The following is a 16146-nucleotide window of genomic DNA, read 5'->3' as shown; positions in this document are numbered from 1 at the left end:
AATGTTATTCCTGCCGTGCTATTGCCCAGATCAGATCACACCAGTTCGTGCCGGTGCCTGGTTGTGTTCTCGGACGTTCCTTTGGTCTTAGCACGGCAGGGCTAGAGCAGAGGCGGGCATACAGGGCGCGCCTCCGTTCTAACTACGCTGTGGTCTTATTGAGTGGTCTTATGCAGCACGGTCAAATATTTTGATACTGTAAGCAGGTTTCACCTCATCTGTAAGGCAATGGCGGTGCTCGTTTTCTGTGTTTTCTGCTTGAAGAGCTTTATCGTCACTGTACTCCACCGCAAGGAACATACGAACACAACATGGGTGCTTTGATTAGTACGGCTAAGAGCCGCAGTCGACGTGTATTCAGGAACGCTTGCGTGCTCGTGGCCTCATCGGCGCACATCGCAAAAGAAAAAAAAAAACGAAATGTGAATACGCGGGTGTTGGTTCGCGGACGCTAAAAGCCTTCTTTTACGCAGACGCGCAAACGCCCGGAATATCTTCTCTTGCGCAGTTTTGACCGAAAAGCAGGGTCTCGATCCATCAGAAGACGTCACCATTACTGCGAACAGTTCATGCGGCCGGCCGTGTGAAAAAGGCGAGCGGCAGGAACAGATCGACGCTCGTCTTCCTTGCGGGAATAGGAAGACGTCACCGAAGCATCTGTTCCGGGGGAGCATGTGGTACGTCCGCCGCTCGCGGCCTAGCCGATGTCGTCGTTCGAGTTGAGGCTGAGTTTCGACGGCTTCCGGTAGGCCTGGCTCTTCTTGTGCTCTTGGCAGGACTGCTGTCCGGATGCCATCGACTGGGCGGCCTGCTGGCCGCCTCCGCCGCTGCTGTGGATGACCGTGATGGGCACCACGCGTTCGTTCTCGACGAGCGGCAGGTCCTTCATGGGCACGTCGACGGTCAGGAAGCCGTCCTCGGTGAGCGAGCAGGACACGCGCTCGGCGTCCGCGCCGTCCGGCAGCAGGTAGCGGCGCGTGAACTCCTTGACGATGATCCCGCGGCGGCCGCGGTCCTCGGTGCGCACCGCCTGGATGACGGCGTGCTTGCCGCTCGTCTTCACCGTCAGGTCCTCCGGCTTGAACTGGCGCACGTCGAGGACAACCTTGAACTGCGCGGACAGACACGCGAGGCGTTGTTATATCTTCGAACGAAAGGAAGACTCGGAAACGACGGTCTCACCACAAAGGTGGCCACCGCACTCTGCGGGACTGCTCCCTTATGGCCCGCAGGCTTAACCATCGTGCTCAAATACGAGAAGTTTTACAGTTTTATTAAAATTACCCTAACGGACTAGCTTGCTTATTTTAGAAATACATCACTCCTGTACTCAAACAAACAAGAAATTTCGCTGATGATGATGGTTAGGGGCTTCCCCTTTGTAACGGAGTGGCTCTGCACAGCGACCTTAGTCGTAACGCCACTGCACGAACACATCGCCAAAAAAAATCACCTTTGTGGGATTTTTGCGCTATAGTCTCACTTCTATGTTCGCATGTCTTCCCAGATTGTTCCCTGCTCTTTTCGCACCAACATTCTAAGCTTCTTTTACTAACCTCTACTGCTGCCCAACTCACTTTTCCGTTAACCTTAAAGCCAAGGGCTGCCGGAAGCTGGATGGCTCCCTCACTGAGGACTGGACGGATACTTTTGCACTATGTTACAATATGTCGCATGGTTTCTGGTTCCCAGTTGCAGCCTACGCACAGTTCTTCCTGTACCGGCTCGCGGATGAGCGTTTTTGTCCGCAAGCAACCCGCTCGGGCTTCAAAAAGCAATGCACTCCCTTTGGTATTATCGAATAATTTTTCCCTTGTGATCTCCTGCTTCCCGATCCTGTAGACGTCTAAGGACTTCTTCACGTCCATCCTCTTTTTCAGGGTCGTTGTCTCTAATTCTTTCACTTCATTTTTTATTGCCTTGGTCGTTTCCCCTGCGCTTCCAGGTTTCATATACTGTACTTTGTCCTCGGCATTCTGGTTCTTTTCCTCCACTGTGAGCCCACGCTTTTCATGTAAAAATACCCTAACACTTTGGCCGCCCATCTCTGGTCATCAATATTATTAAGTCATTATTGAAAACATGTTTTGCTCTGTGCTTCTCTCGCTTCAAACGTGGCCCATCCCATGTCTACCTGCACTGCCTCATTTGTTGTTTAACTGCGTGCTCCTAATGCCACTCAGCACTGATTGAATCTCTGATTTGACACACACTACTGCGTTTGAAAGGGTAATTTTGAGTGACTGCGTTTGCTAGACAGCGAGCGCCCTCTTGTGTGAACTAGATAAACTAAAATGTGTTTCTTGTTTATTTTTTACTTCACTACAAGATGTCATGTATTTATGAAACAAGCAAACTAGGCCGTCAGTATCCGTTTCGCGAACCTGTAAAATTTTTCGTATTGCGCACGATGGTTTTTAAGCCCCTGCCATGACTTAGGTTCCATAGGACTGTGATCAGTTGAGTCATTCCTTCGCGTTAGTCATCTCCCGGGAAGAAAAAAAAATGGCAGAATTTACGCAGAAAGCAGTAGTATCCTGAACGTGAAATCAACGGGCTTAGTTCAATAAGAGGTGCTAGTTCGCTGTTGAGTTAAAAATGGGAGGAAAGACGAGTGAGATAAGAAAACTAAGTCACAAGCAACAAGAAGTCACAAGCAACAAAAAGTCAGCGAAGCCAACTGTGCGTGGGTGGTGAAAGTAGCTTTTCTTTGCTGTTTTTTCTGTCGGATTGGATACGTTAACTATGCGGTGCTCTCCAAAGCCGCAATGCTGCACTCCAGCGACAATCTGTCAGCCGCTTCTTAGACATGCCTGGACAGCTCGAATATTGTACATTAATATTGTCACGTAGCCAAGGACGAAGCAGTTGTTTGGAAAAGCAACAAGTTTATTGGAGCGAACTTGTGCTCCCCTAACAACTGAAAAGAATACAGAGGCGGCGAAGCAGTGGTCAACAAAGTGACGTACGTGCGTCGGCGAGCGTCGCAGAATCGAATGCCCCGGCGTCCGCACTGCAGGCTTTTTATCTTTTGGCGCGCGTGGTTCTCGAAACGTCGATTCGCATCGAGAACATAGTAGATCCAAGAAGATTATTCTGGGCTGTTCACGTTAGATCGGAATGCTCTCCCTATCACAACAGATAACACATGCGGCACAGAAAGAAAGAATGGAACACGCGCTTCCCTTGGCGCGTGTTCCATTCTTTCTTTCCCTTTCTTTCATTCTTTCCCTTTTACTTTCATGCAAGAAAAACGTAACAACATTGCTTTCTCCTGAGCACTACCAGAAGACATCCATGTTCTTTCTGCAAAGGTTTTTGTAACTGTATCAGTGTTCCATGCACTCCCCGCGCACTGTGCTAGCATGCATGCATCTCCAGAGCGCTGTCGACTATCCGCAAATAAATGTTCATAGTATGCCAATTTTGCACACCGGAGCCGGGCGTTTGCCATAATTATTACCTTTCTGAACATTTTAAAGCATTTCTTCTGACCGTAACCGGAAAAAGGTATTATAACGACTGTTTTTCTTCATTTCAAGTGTTCTCTGGTGACCCTTGGTTTCTCTTTTTTGTAGGCTTAATAAAATGGTTTGCATAAATGCACAGAAACCACTAATCTGCATTTTTCAACACGGAAAACCTATTTTCGGTCGTAATTTCGTTTCGGAAAGAGTAACTTGCTATTAGTAAACTTTTTTTTTCGTGGACCAATGCAGTATGTTAGAAGAAGGGGCAGTCACTGATATCAGGTTAAAAGTGGAAAAACGAAAACCTGGCGTGTGTCAAGATTTTGACTACGTAAAAAAAATCTCCAGGTGGTCTAAAATAATCCGGAGCCCTTCACTACGGCGGGCGTCATAACCCAAGCAGTCGCTTCAGCGTGTAAAACGCCCAAAACTTGAATTTGAATTTGATGTCGGAATATACCGCACCTGCACCGCGCACTGCAGTTCCAATATTAGTCATGATAAGATGTAACATCAAATTATACATCCTATAGTTTCAGTGACCATCTTAATTTTAGCAAGCCAGACGAAAGTATCTTTGTGCGTAATTCGTTGACACTTGATTTTTCCTGCGTCTTGAGGTTAAAATACCCATCGTTAGCCAGCCGCCGACTATTTTGGCAGCATGATCAAGAAACGTCTGGTGGAATTTATGAAAGCGTGCAACATTCCCAGTTTGCGGGTGGTACGGGCCGGGAATAGGTTTTTATCTATTTTGGGCCGTCATTTTCTCAAAGTCCTCAATTCATGATGCTGCTAGAAACCGACTTTCCACCGCGTCTATTTTTCTCGATTGATAAAAAATATGATACCAAGAAATTTTAGGCAGTTTGCCGTTATCAAAACACAATGTTCCAAAAAACCGTGACAATAAAGTGAGAAAATTTTGTAAAGTATGCCATGTCATCATCTTTGGAGATCATTGAGCGTGCATGAAATAGAAGAAAGAGAAAAGCAAGCTCTTAATAATTAATTCGCCAATTTAAGCGCGGATAAATAAATAAGCTTACCGCATTTCGCGGCAGCGGCACGGACTGATTGATTGATTGTAACGTTTAACGCGCGGACGCTACGCAGGCGATGAGGCGCGCCGTAGTGGACGGCTCCGGGTTAATTTTGACCACCTGGGGATCTTTAACGTGCGCCGAAGTCTCGTACACACGGGCGTTTTCGCTTTTCGCCTCCATCAGAAAAAAGCCCCCGCGGCCGGGAATCGAACCCGCGACTTCGTTCTCAGCAGCGCAACGCCTTAGCCACTAAGCCACCGCGGCGGGTGGCACGGACTGTGGCCGCCACCTGCTCGGAAAAGATCCTATGTATGTCCCGACTGCTTTTGCACCGCAGAATGGGCGTGTCGCCTGTATACGCCTCGCGAAGATCTTTCTGTTGCTCAGACAGTACTTTTTTTACCGTCTATGCAATAATTTATATGAAAGATGGGCGCAGATGTTAATTTAGATAGATGTTGCTTACGTCAAGGTGGTCAATGTCGTCACTTGTGTGACGAGCTTTTTTAAAGCCCTTTTCTGAACAATAACGCACCTCTCTCGAGACTTGAAGTGGGGGATGCTTTTTTTTCTGTAGTTCGCGTATACGCACCTGGTGGCCAGGCTTTAATGTCGTCCTCTCCTATCGGCTCATTTAGGGCGCTGCCATTCCGATCGCCGACGCTCGCTTGCGTACGTCACTCTGCTGACTGCTGCTTCGCCGCATGTATATTCTTTGAGTTGTTAGGGGAGCACAAGTTCGCTCCAATAAACTTGTTTTCCTTGAAGACAATTGCGTCGTCTTTGGCATCGTGACAATATAGCCCCGAGAGACCATAGATTTTTTTCGTCCCTCGTGCTTAGTGCCGTCGCTCAAAGTCATGTTTTTAGCCAGCCAAAATCTGTTTCCTTCCTTTCGCAAGGTCGCGACCAGTCTGCGCATGCTCGGCTCACCTGCGTGGAGTTGGGGTGGGACTGGCAGAGCTTGTCCCCCGCGGGCGACGACGAGGCAGCCGGCGAGACCGAGCGGCAGCGGTAGTCGTCCGCGTAGCGGTTCACGTCACCGCAGCGGTCCTGGCAGCCGCCAGCGGAGCTGTGGCGATCGCGCCTGCTGCTGCTGTGGTGACGGCGGTGGTGCGGCGGCTCGAGATCCTCGAAGCTGCGCGCCGTGCCCACCGGCCGAGACTTGCGGTTCTCGCCCCGAGAAACCGTGCGCTGACACTGGTGGCAATGGCAGTGGTGGCGCTGCAAACGGACCGCCGCGGCCGGTTCGTGCTAGTGTCACTAAATAAGCTACGCTTAAGAGTACCGCCACTTCGTGCACCCGGAAGCGTCTGGGGGCCATTTTGTTTCTGGCTTGCAGTGTTGCCATCTCTCTCAACGAAACCAGCGCCGGTTGTGACGGGCAGAGTTTGACCGGCCGCTCTAGCTTCCGCGCAGCAGAGAGAGAGAGAGAGAGAGACCCAGAAACAAAATGGCTGCGCCCATATGTAAACAAATATCACGTGGTGCCGACCGACCAATGAAAATCCTAGCCGCACATAACAATGAGAGAAAAGAGGGCCGATACTCTAAAAGCCTTTATTTAGTGACGCTAGTTGGTGCGTGCTTTCTAATTAGGCAGACTCGTTGTGCGGCTGTGCAGGCCGTTTTGTTGGTAAATATCACCTGTCACTCCACTCTGTTGAGGAGGTTGAACAGCAGAGCTGGTACATGTAATTGTTGTAGAGCTGCTATTCACAATTTATTCATTTCGCGATATGTAATTAGATTCGTTTATGTATCCACGGGATTACCATGCTGTGAAATGTGTATTCACTCTCAGTTATTTATGGAGAGTTTTTCCGCGTTGACGATATGAAAGTCTCTGATCGCAGCCGTAGACAGCTTCGCTGTAAAGGTTTTCCTGTGTGGGCTTCCTTTCTTTTCGCGATGAAAAGGCGGGGCGTTAAATTCGAAACCGCGAACCGTTAAGCAAAGGCAGGTGTCGCGTAGAAAATTTAGGAGCAGTACGAAGAGATAAATACTGCGTAACTGCCAGAAAAAAAAGAGGAAAGGAATGGCGCCTGAAGAGAGATGGGGGACAAGAAAAGAGGCGTAGGGGTGAAAGGTGACGAAGTCAAGACGAGCTCCACTAGGACAGAAACGACGACTTCGACGAGAAGTGTTCGGCCGTGGCCGCGAAGAACCCTTGGGGAGATTCCGTAAGCGACGGGTACGGCCCAGAGTCCTGGTAAGTTATGCGACCCTCTTAATTGGCGCTGAGCAAGCAAGGAGGTCCGCCACGGAGAAAGGAATGTTCGTACGCTATCTTTCGAAGCTCTTAAAGAAGGGCACTAATCTATAGCGTAACCGAATTGGTGGCTAGAACTGCCCCTATCTGCCAGCCGTTTAGTAATAACTGATACCTTGATCCGGTAAAATGAGGTGAAGCGCAATAATGCAGGAATACAAGTTTCCCGGTGGGCCACCACAAATACATCATCGCGTTCACCCTTTCCCTAGATATTCGAATTCCGACAACCAACTACCAATGTCCCCAACTCACCACAAGAGGTCTACCTACTCCGCTCAGTGCTACTGTGTGGAGCGGCCCGTTTCACGTGAATTACGACTAGGTGTTGTGCGGCAAATACGCAGTATACATATTAATAGCCATGAACTCCAGTAAGAAAAGTAAAAGTGTTTATTTACAGAGCGAACTTGTGCCCGCAGTCACTGGCCATGCCACAGCTAGAACAAGCGAGCATGGGCTTCTTTCTCCTCTGTTTTCCTATCAGCACATACCCATAACAAGAAATAGCCCCGTTATATAGAACGCGCGATGCAAGCCAGCCTCAAGGAAAGCTGGCTTCCACTGGTTGCTGGCATGTGCACGGTATTCAGGTACGCACGTCGCACTAGCGCTGGTGGCACAGTGTGACAGCATGTAAACAGCGAATTCTTCAAATGGCCGCATTTTCTCGAATAACAGCAACCTCAACGAGCACGATCTATGGAACTTGATAAATAAAAACACTTGACCAGAGCTGGGGGGACACCATTGACTCTACGTCAGAGATTTGTATGTAGAACTTCTGAGTTGTAATTTAAACTGCACTTTGCACGAACACGAGAAAAAGGCCTTTTGTGTTCGTCGTATTATAGTGGAAATGATTGCTCGCGCTTTCTGAAGAAACCTGTGGCGCACCAACTGTAAAAGCAGGCAGTGCCCATTCTATGGCACTGCAGGCCAGACCCCAGAATAATGCTCAGCTTTATTGCTCAGCGGTGCCCTTTTAGCAGTAGCTCGAAGCAGAACATCACCCTATGGTCCCGACCACATGTATAAAGCTGAGCGTTATTCTGGGGTCTGGTCTACAGAATAGGCAGTGCAGCAGAAGTATCATCATCAGTCTGTCTACGCCCACTGCAGGAGAAAGGCCTCTCCCATGGATCTCCAATTATCCCGGCTCTGTGCTAACTGCGACCAATTTATCCCCGCAAACTTCTTGATCTCATCTGCCCATCTAACCTTCTGCCGCCCCCTGCCACGCTTGCCTTCTCTAGGGATCCACTCTGTTACCCTTACTGACCAACGGTTATCTTGCCTTCGCATTACATGCCCTGCCCACGCCTATTTCTTCTCTTTCATTTCTACTAATATGTACTTAACACGCGTTTGTTCCCTGGCCCACTCAGCTCGATTGTCCCTTAACGTTACACCTATCCCCTCCCGTTCCATTTCTCGCAGAAGCAGTATATCAGAGCTAAACGGAGCACTTGGCTTTCTTGCGTCCCTGTCGCTTTCAGACATCCGCGGTGGTAGCGAGAACGCGGAGGCCGAGAGTAGATTACCTGTGGCGAACGGTTCCGCTGTCCGCTTGGCCGCGAGCATTGTGATCCGCTGGCGGGCGCCTTTCGCCACAGGGAAGCCAGCTTGCTGCCTTGGGGGGACCCGGTGGCCGCGACCCTCGGGTGCGGCCCTACCGCAGGCAGACAGTCGCGGCAACGGGAGGAGGAGCTGTGCCCTGGGCAACGTACCTCCTCCGTGCTCTGGGGCGACGTCGACTCGGGCGGCGGCAGGACGGGCCTGCTGGGACGCCGGCCTTTCGCGCGCACGTGACGGGGACACCGCTGAGGGATCTCGAGCTTCGGCCCCCTCTTCTTCCTCCTCCAATCTGGGCTGGCGCTTCCGTGTCTGTAGCGTGCCTGCCGTTTCGTGCAATTTTTAGCGTTGTTCTGTGGCATCACGTCGACGACGCGTCCGCTTACATTGCGTGGACACAGGGGCCCCATCACCGTTCCCTTCTGGACTGCATTCATGAAGTGAACCTTTTCATGTTCGTCTGGTCACCATACCTCATCATCATCTGACAATAACCCTTCATCTATAGGCCCTTCGGTAAAACAATTAGACTATAGAAAAATATCTGGGTGGTTGAGTGGAGAGGTGCAGAAAGAATGAATGAATGAAACTTTATTAACATAAGGATGGCGACTCGGCCTAAGTGGGGGCGGGTGGGGAGGGTGGTGTCAACTAAGTCGGGACAAGTTTTCATTCGCAGATGGACGCCAGTTGCGAAAGCAAAATCCCACAAGAGAGAGAATAAATATTTATTAGTCAAGCAGGTGCTGATGTCATGAGCCTCTCCTCGTGAAAGGCTTCCCTAGTGCGGGATCCCCTGACTTCGACTGGCTGTTATCGCTCGGGTAACCAGGTTGAACTGGGCGTCAGGGTTTCGGCTGGCCAGGGAAACCAGACACTGCTGGAAGGAGAGGTTGGGGAGTAGAGGGCAAATCTGGGGTGCGTCGGCACGCCCACACTACATGGTATAGGGTACCAGGCTGGGGTCAGTAACAGCAGAGGGAATGGGTGGGGAAGATGGCAGTAGGTGTTCGTCTGGGGTCGCCGCCGAGCTGCAGCTTCCTCCCTGTAGAAAATTCATCGGCCATTTCACTGGGTGAAGATGGATGGCAACTGATGACGGAGTCCTTACCATACATGGCCTCCCCATTACGACGACAGAAGAAAAGTGAAATTTAAGGGGGTGAACGGCAACTTGCCTTCACGACAGGACCGCCGCCTCGAATATACATAGGAAACTAAGCACGCCAGCTCTTGGAACGCCGACAAAGAGAAATTGGTGCGAATGTGGACAAGGCTGACGTGGTTCCCAGAGCGGAAAATCCTTGAGAAACCCTTATTTTCTACTGAAAGTCTACTTACCACTAAAATGGGGCCTCTCAATAGGTTCTCTATTGAAAATGCGTATCCAAGAGATGAGACGTAAAGCTTGAGGTGCAAATAATGTTTTAATCTTGAAGATGATGCCTATCTATAACATAACTAGCATACTGAAAATGCATATCGAAGTTATGTAACGCTTAAGCTTGACGTCAAGAACATGTTTTGAACGGCTTGCGACTTTAATAGCGACTGCGTGCTAATAATAGCACACGCACCAGGACGTTCCTTTTCCCACTCCTCGCTCTGTATAACGCCTCGAAATCGAGCTTCGAAGACACGCGAATTTCGTTCACGGAGGCAAAAAAATATTCACGGAAACCTACCCATAAAAAGCTTAATTTTTAAAAATTGCCAGCCCTTTTATGGTTGCTCGATGAAGCGAGACTAAGAAATGAAGTGTATATTTCCTGTTGCAAAGTCTGCGTGTGATTATGGTCCGGATGTGTGTACTGGAATAGGCGCTTCCGGCGGGATACAGAACGTTAATCAAACGTTGATGGGCTGCGCCCCGCCCCGTTTGAGGTCGGTCAACCAAACCGCTCTTATCTACGAAAACAATGCATAGAATTTATCCAAGAGAATATCCACGAAGCCATCTTTAGTGCGAAAGAAGTTATGCTACCTCTGCCAGTTTTGATAAAAATTCGGCAAGCCTGTTTCGTGAAGCCTCATTCATAAATTCTCACAAGGGAAGCGTTTTTTGTGTATCCTCTTTTACTTTTCACCTTATAGCTTGCTTCCGCAACGTTTTATGCGCTGCAAAGAATGGGGGCGAGCCGTCATGGCCTATACCGTCACGCTTTAGGACCTAACGTCGTCAACCGGTATCTGCAGCTCGACGTACAGTGAGAACGTCATTGCTTGTAACGTCTGCAGGCTTGATTTAGAAATTACCGATCATTAAGCCTTAACATCGGACGTTGGGCCAAACGTCACCGTTTCTGGTCTAGCGTCGTCAACCTGTACCCATCGGAAAAAAAAAAATAGCTGTGGCTTAACTAGGCTATGCCAGGATATACGTAGCGTGAGCTATGGTTCAGCAATCTAATTCAGTCCAGACCGGTCCATTCCAGTCCAGTCCAGTCACTGCTACTCGCGCATGCGCAGCCCGGCTCTCCAGGAGCCACGCGAAACGGCTATCAAACGGCTCCGGCGCAGCGTTATACTTGGCTACTGCGCAACGGCGGCGCACAGCTGGGCACGCGCCCGCGCCAGTGCGTCTGCCACGGATATGCCGTCACTCCTCTGGAATGCGCAGACCGGCGAATGTGCAGACCCAATTCTCTACACACCCGTACTCCAATTGGATTGGATTTCCAATCCAATACAATTTAATTTAATTCAATCCAATCCAATCCAATCCGAATCCAATCCAATCCAATCCAATCCAATCCAATCCAATCCTATGCTCCTCGGGCTTGCGCAGCACGGTCCTTCAGGGTCCACGCGAAACTGCTCAACCTCGGCCAGTGTAGCTTGCGCTACAAAAAGTACTTCAGCTATTAACTGTCGTCATGACACCTCAAAGTGAAACGTTAGCCTTAAGGCGCCGCATACCTGACAGGAGCTGCTGATAGTCTAGCAAAGATATACATACCCACAGAGTAAAGTTGAACCTCGTTATAACTAACACTGATATAGCGAATTATCGGCTATAGCGAACTAAATTCAGACTTTCGTTAGTTGCGCTTTATTTCAATGACGATTATTTTTTAGAACGAAACTGAAACCGTGCGAGCCGCGCGATATCAGATATAACGAATAAATATTTGACCAGGAGACTGAGATGCCAATTGGAAAACCCCCGTAGTCCTAAACTGCAGAAGTATAAAGGCCCTTTTGTACGTGGGCTCTGCGGAAAACTTCATTCTGCTCACTGCTGTTAGTATCCACCAGACGAAGATCACATCCTTCATGGAATAAACTAGGACCCAGTACTGTTTTGTCAAGGGAACTCTGTTCTGTTGTAATTTCACGTACTAATGTTCCGGTTCATTGAGCTCGAAATGCAACAAGGAGAAAGCTAAGGGCTACATGGTGGGTTCGAAGCCCCCAAAAATGCATTCTTGTATCAAGTATTTTTGCACGACCCAGATTGTCGAATTGTTATAGCCGATTTTCACCTCTAGTGTTGTAACGAATATCGGTCATAACGAACTAATTTGCTGTCCCGATACTACTTCGCTATAACGAGGTTCGACTGTACTGCATACCCGCAGGGGACTCGTAGCCAAACCGAGTAGAGAGCAAGCACGCGCGGTTCTTCAACATCGGCTCGTTGGATGCAGTGACTCATTGGATGATCTGACTCATCGAAGGTTCTGACGCATTGCATGAATTGACACGTTGGGGGACTTGACTGGAATGAATGTCTTGACGCGCGTTGGATGTTCTCACTTTAGCATCCCGTGATATGGTGGATGTCCTGATTCGTAGGATGTAATGACTCGTTCGATGTACTGACCCTAAGCGAACGCACGTATGGGGGCGCTCCTGCTGGCGATTGCGAGCGAGCTGAAAAAGTTTCAAGCTTCAAAGGGGGCTGTCTAGGGGCGTGTAGGCATTTCCTAGCGAGCACAGTCAGCCATCATCTGAACTAGCTATTGGAGTTGTATCCCAGCAGAAACCTACCTAAGGCGCACAAAATCACCCGAAGTGAAAACAAAATAGCAGCAAAAGCTAACCTACAATGTACGAAACAACCCAAGTACAAAAAGTTACAAAACAACCCAATTAAAAAACGTTCTACGCATCCCCCGCAACTTTTCAGTATAATGTCGATGTTGAAATGTATTGTGGACAGTCTGAAGGCGCTGTTTACGCTGAGGGAATAACAGTATAGTAGCAGATAGCAGGGGCAAAGTGCGCTAAACTTACGTAATTCTCACCGGGCGCCGCCTCGCCCCACTTCTCAGTACTCTTCCTTCGTCAGGCGGAATACGATTGGGTATAACCTAATGAAAAGTGCGGATGAGGAAGGTAAGTATTACTGGCGGATGACATGGAGGCGACCGTCGATGAAAGCTCTTCTTCCTGCATCCTCAGTGTGAGCATTTTATGTCGGTTCCGAAAAGGTAGTCATTTATTTTATAAATACACAAGCCTCTACGGTCTCCGAGGGAGCGAGTTAACGCAATTAAGGCGTAGAAAATAACAAAACTCGTGAAATTGCTAATAAAATTGTTAAAGTACCGTATTTTCGCGCATATAACCCACACCAAAAATGCAAAACTTTTCAGTGGCAAAGTAGGGGTGCGGATAATACGCGGGGTTTTTTCTTTAGTGCAGCTTCACGGCAATGATCATTGTGCCACGAAGCTCCTACGGAGTAACGCTGACTAAGCCTTTCATGGCAGCGATTGCTCAAAACATACAAGGACAGGGAAGAAAAAAACAAGGACGCGCGCTTCCTAACCACTGAATTTTATTAGTGAATTGTGACTTTCGACTTGCAGTCCGTGTATTGTACTTGCTAAGTATACGCTTTTTCTGTCTACGCAGCATGTGATGCGTTGCTTGAGCAGTAATTCTGGTGCATATTTTTCTGTTCCTCAATTTAAAAGCCTCAAACTATATATCCGTTGATCGAACAAGGCTAACCAAACTAAAATATCCCCAGAGGCTAATAGAAGGCCGGTTCTACGTAGATTGTTTCAGGTATGCTTCCTTTCTATTAGCAATACGGGAATGGAATTCTCTAGGCAACTCAATAACTGGTACCACGATTTGAACAGAGTTTTTAAGACTGGTGGGAAAGAAAATTAACACGATGTGACTATAACTTGTTATCACCGTGTGAATGTGTGTATCAACTCATTTTGTGTATCATCTTGTCACGAAATCATGAATTTTTTAGAAGATTTGTAATGAAGAGTATTAATCAGTAATCCCGTACGCAGAGGAATATTGTAACCTGTATCATCGAAGCCTGCACGGTATGTTACTTTTGCAAGATGTATGCGTTCCTTGTTTAGATTTGTTGCATGTACAATGTTTTATACTGAATGTCGAGTGAAGTATATAATGCGTACTATAGTCCACTGATTGTGTAACCCCACAGTACTCGAAAAACTCTGACATGTACTGTTCCCTTCCTGCGAGAATCCCGTGAGGGATTGGCAGTATGTTTTAAATAAATAAATGTGCGGGCAATACGCGAGAATTGTTTTCCCTTTTCCGGCGGGCTGAAAGTAGGGGTGCGGATTATATGCAGGGCGGGGTACTCGCGCGAAGATACGGTATCTACACTGCACACCTTGGCACATTTGTCTTCATTCTGCCGAAATTTCAGGCATTGTTCTCTACGCCGGAAAGTGCATAGTTTGGCATGAGAGGGGTGAAGTCTGGTTAACGAAAATGCAGACCGGAAAGTCTGCCCAATGTTCGCAGAGTAGTGGCGCTGCGGTCGTTAGCGAACAAAACTGTCAAAATTCGCCACCGGAATACTGCGTGATATTTTGAGGGCTAGGTTACTTACTTTTTCTATGAGTTCGCTAACAACGCCAGTCATTTGACAGTTTTGTCTCTACCGATGCCGTCATCGCCGCATCTCTTCGCCATTTTGTAAGCATAGTGATGGCGCTGCGGTTATAACGCGTTTTCTACCTGCTTTCCCATATTTTTGCATTGAAGACCCTTACGGCGAGTGAATACCGAGTATTTAATCTATATATTGCTAACCCAACACCCTTGCCAACAGCTTTATCTTTGTAGGTGTACGTCGGTACATAGGCTTGTTCTACCTGTAACTTCTACCTCTTTGCTTGATCACAATAGCTGCTACCATTTACTTACCTGCTCTACCCCTGCTCCCAAGATCAGCCGAAATTTTTATGAACAAATATTTTGCAAATGCTAGCTTAACCCCAGAGACATTCCGTAAATGGTACACCCCATCCCTGCCGCCTCGATGTCCCTTCTGCGCCTCCCTCACACCCGCCAATCTCCAGCACCTAATCTGGCACTGCCCGAAATTTACGCGTTACAGAAACTTCAACCCTCCTCCGAATGCCTCCTCCTCATACATCGACCCTCGAACACTGGAACCCTCCACGGTGACTTTAATTGCGCACTACTCCCTAAAAAGCGGTCTAGCGCGAGCAGTTTAGAGCCGTGAGCCTGCTCTCCTCACCCCACGTGGCCTCTTCCGCCTCCGTAAGGAGCCAACCAGCTTCAACTTGAACGGTTTATTTTCAAGATGTCCCAAGCTATGAATATCCCACCCTCTACTCCAACTTCCCCCACTTGACTTAGCGTCTTCATGATGTAATAAAGGCTATCTCCTCCTTCTCTTTAACGCTTGGGCCACGGGACTGGCACGCACACACACGCAGACGCACGCACGCACGCACACGCACACGAATGGATGCCGTACATTTAAACTCAGGTACACGGAGTGCATTTTCCAAAAACTTCATTTATTCAGTTTGATAAAATGCAAGTCACACTTCTTTGTTTTTATGATACATCCAGAAACCATTGTCACGAATGTGATTTGCGTTCGCGCTACCAGAACTTTCTTCATTCTCCATGGTTTTAAACTGCTTGGAAGAACCGTAACGGATAACAACGAATAAATTCACAGCTTGCGGCGCTTTTTTTTTTTCATTTTGGCTTCAAAATGCCCTGCGCGTAATGCCATAAACAGACGATTGGTAATTCTTTGACGGCGACTTGAACAACAACAGCAACGACACAACCAGGCTTTAATGTCCGACTCACAAAGTGAGTCCCTATTTGGATCACACAACGCTTCGATTCTTCAACAACTCCTTGGCGTCCTCTCCTCTGCTGCGAAGCAGGAGCTCAAAGAAAAGACAAAAACATCACTACTGTCGACAGATTTTGTGAAAAAAAAGCACAATAATACATCGAAGAGGTACAGGATAACACAGTGATGCATTCATAACAAATACGTTTCATACAATTAACGCGAACTTTCGCGTTGTTCCTCCTTAAAAAAAAAAAGAAGAAGAAGCCGTTTTTCATATCCTCTGTCGCTCCTCAAAACAGCAATGCAAGCAAACGACACATTCGAAGCCATATTTTTGGAAAATACGCGATAAAAAGCAACTCGGAAGTTGACGCCAGTTCTACCATATCTGTGTTGTATTTGATGGACCTCAAATTGGCGTTGCACATGCCTTTCTTCGGCTGCGAACAAACTGAAGCACATCACAAAATGGTGCCGCATATGTACTGCACTTACGCAGACGTTGTATATCCGTCGGATCTCTCGGAAATTGTGCGAACTAGGCGGCGCGAACGCTCGGATCGATAACTGTGCACGTATATACATGTAAGTACGGCCGGAGGGAACAGCAAAAGTACGACGGCAAGCAATTTGGACGCTTTCACGAACATTGATTAGAAAAGTCAGCTACAGAACACTTCAGGGGAAATTTTCCCCCGTCCTTCATTT

General features: G+C 48.1%; 1 protein-coding gene across 1 annotated transcript; it reads right to left on the bottom strand.

The window, feature by feature from the left end:
• Nucleotides 1–306: 306 nt before the first annotated feature.
• LOC144153362 (uncharacterized) lies at nucleotides 307–8773 on the bottom strand. The gene is made up of 3 exons (XM_077685014.1): nucleotides 8519–8773; nucleotides 5450–5770; nucleotides 307–1111 (listed from the first exon to the last, which is right to left on the bottom strand). Exons 1-3 carry the CDS (start codon nucleotides 8771–8773, stop codon nucleotides 698–700), a joined length of 990 nt encoding a protein of 329 aa, XP_077541140.1. The 3' UTR covers nucleotides 307–697.
• Between the last annotated feature and the right edge of the window lie 7373 nt (nucleotides 8774–16146).

Source organism: Haemaphysalis longicornis, unplaced genomic scaffold, assembly GCF_048455015.1.
Source record: "Haemaphysalis longicornis isolate Haplotype H1 unplaced genomic scaffold, Haemaphysalis longicornis Haplotype H1 scaffold_9, whole genome shotgun sequence".
Lineage (NCBI taxonomy): Eukaryota > Metazoa > Arthropoda > Arachnida > Ixodida > Ixodidae > Haemaphysalis > Haemaphysalis longicornis.
The sequence above is the reverse complement of the archived record's forward strand: the minus strand, read 5'-3'. Positions and strand labels throughout refer to the sequence as shown.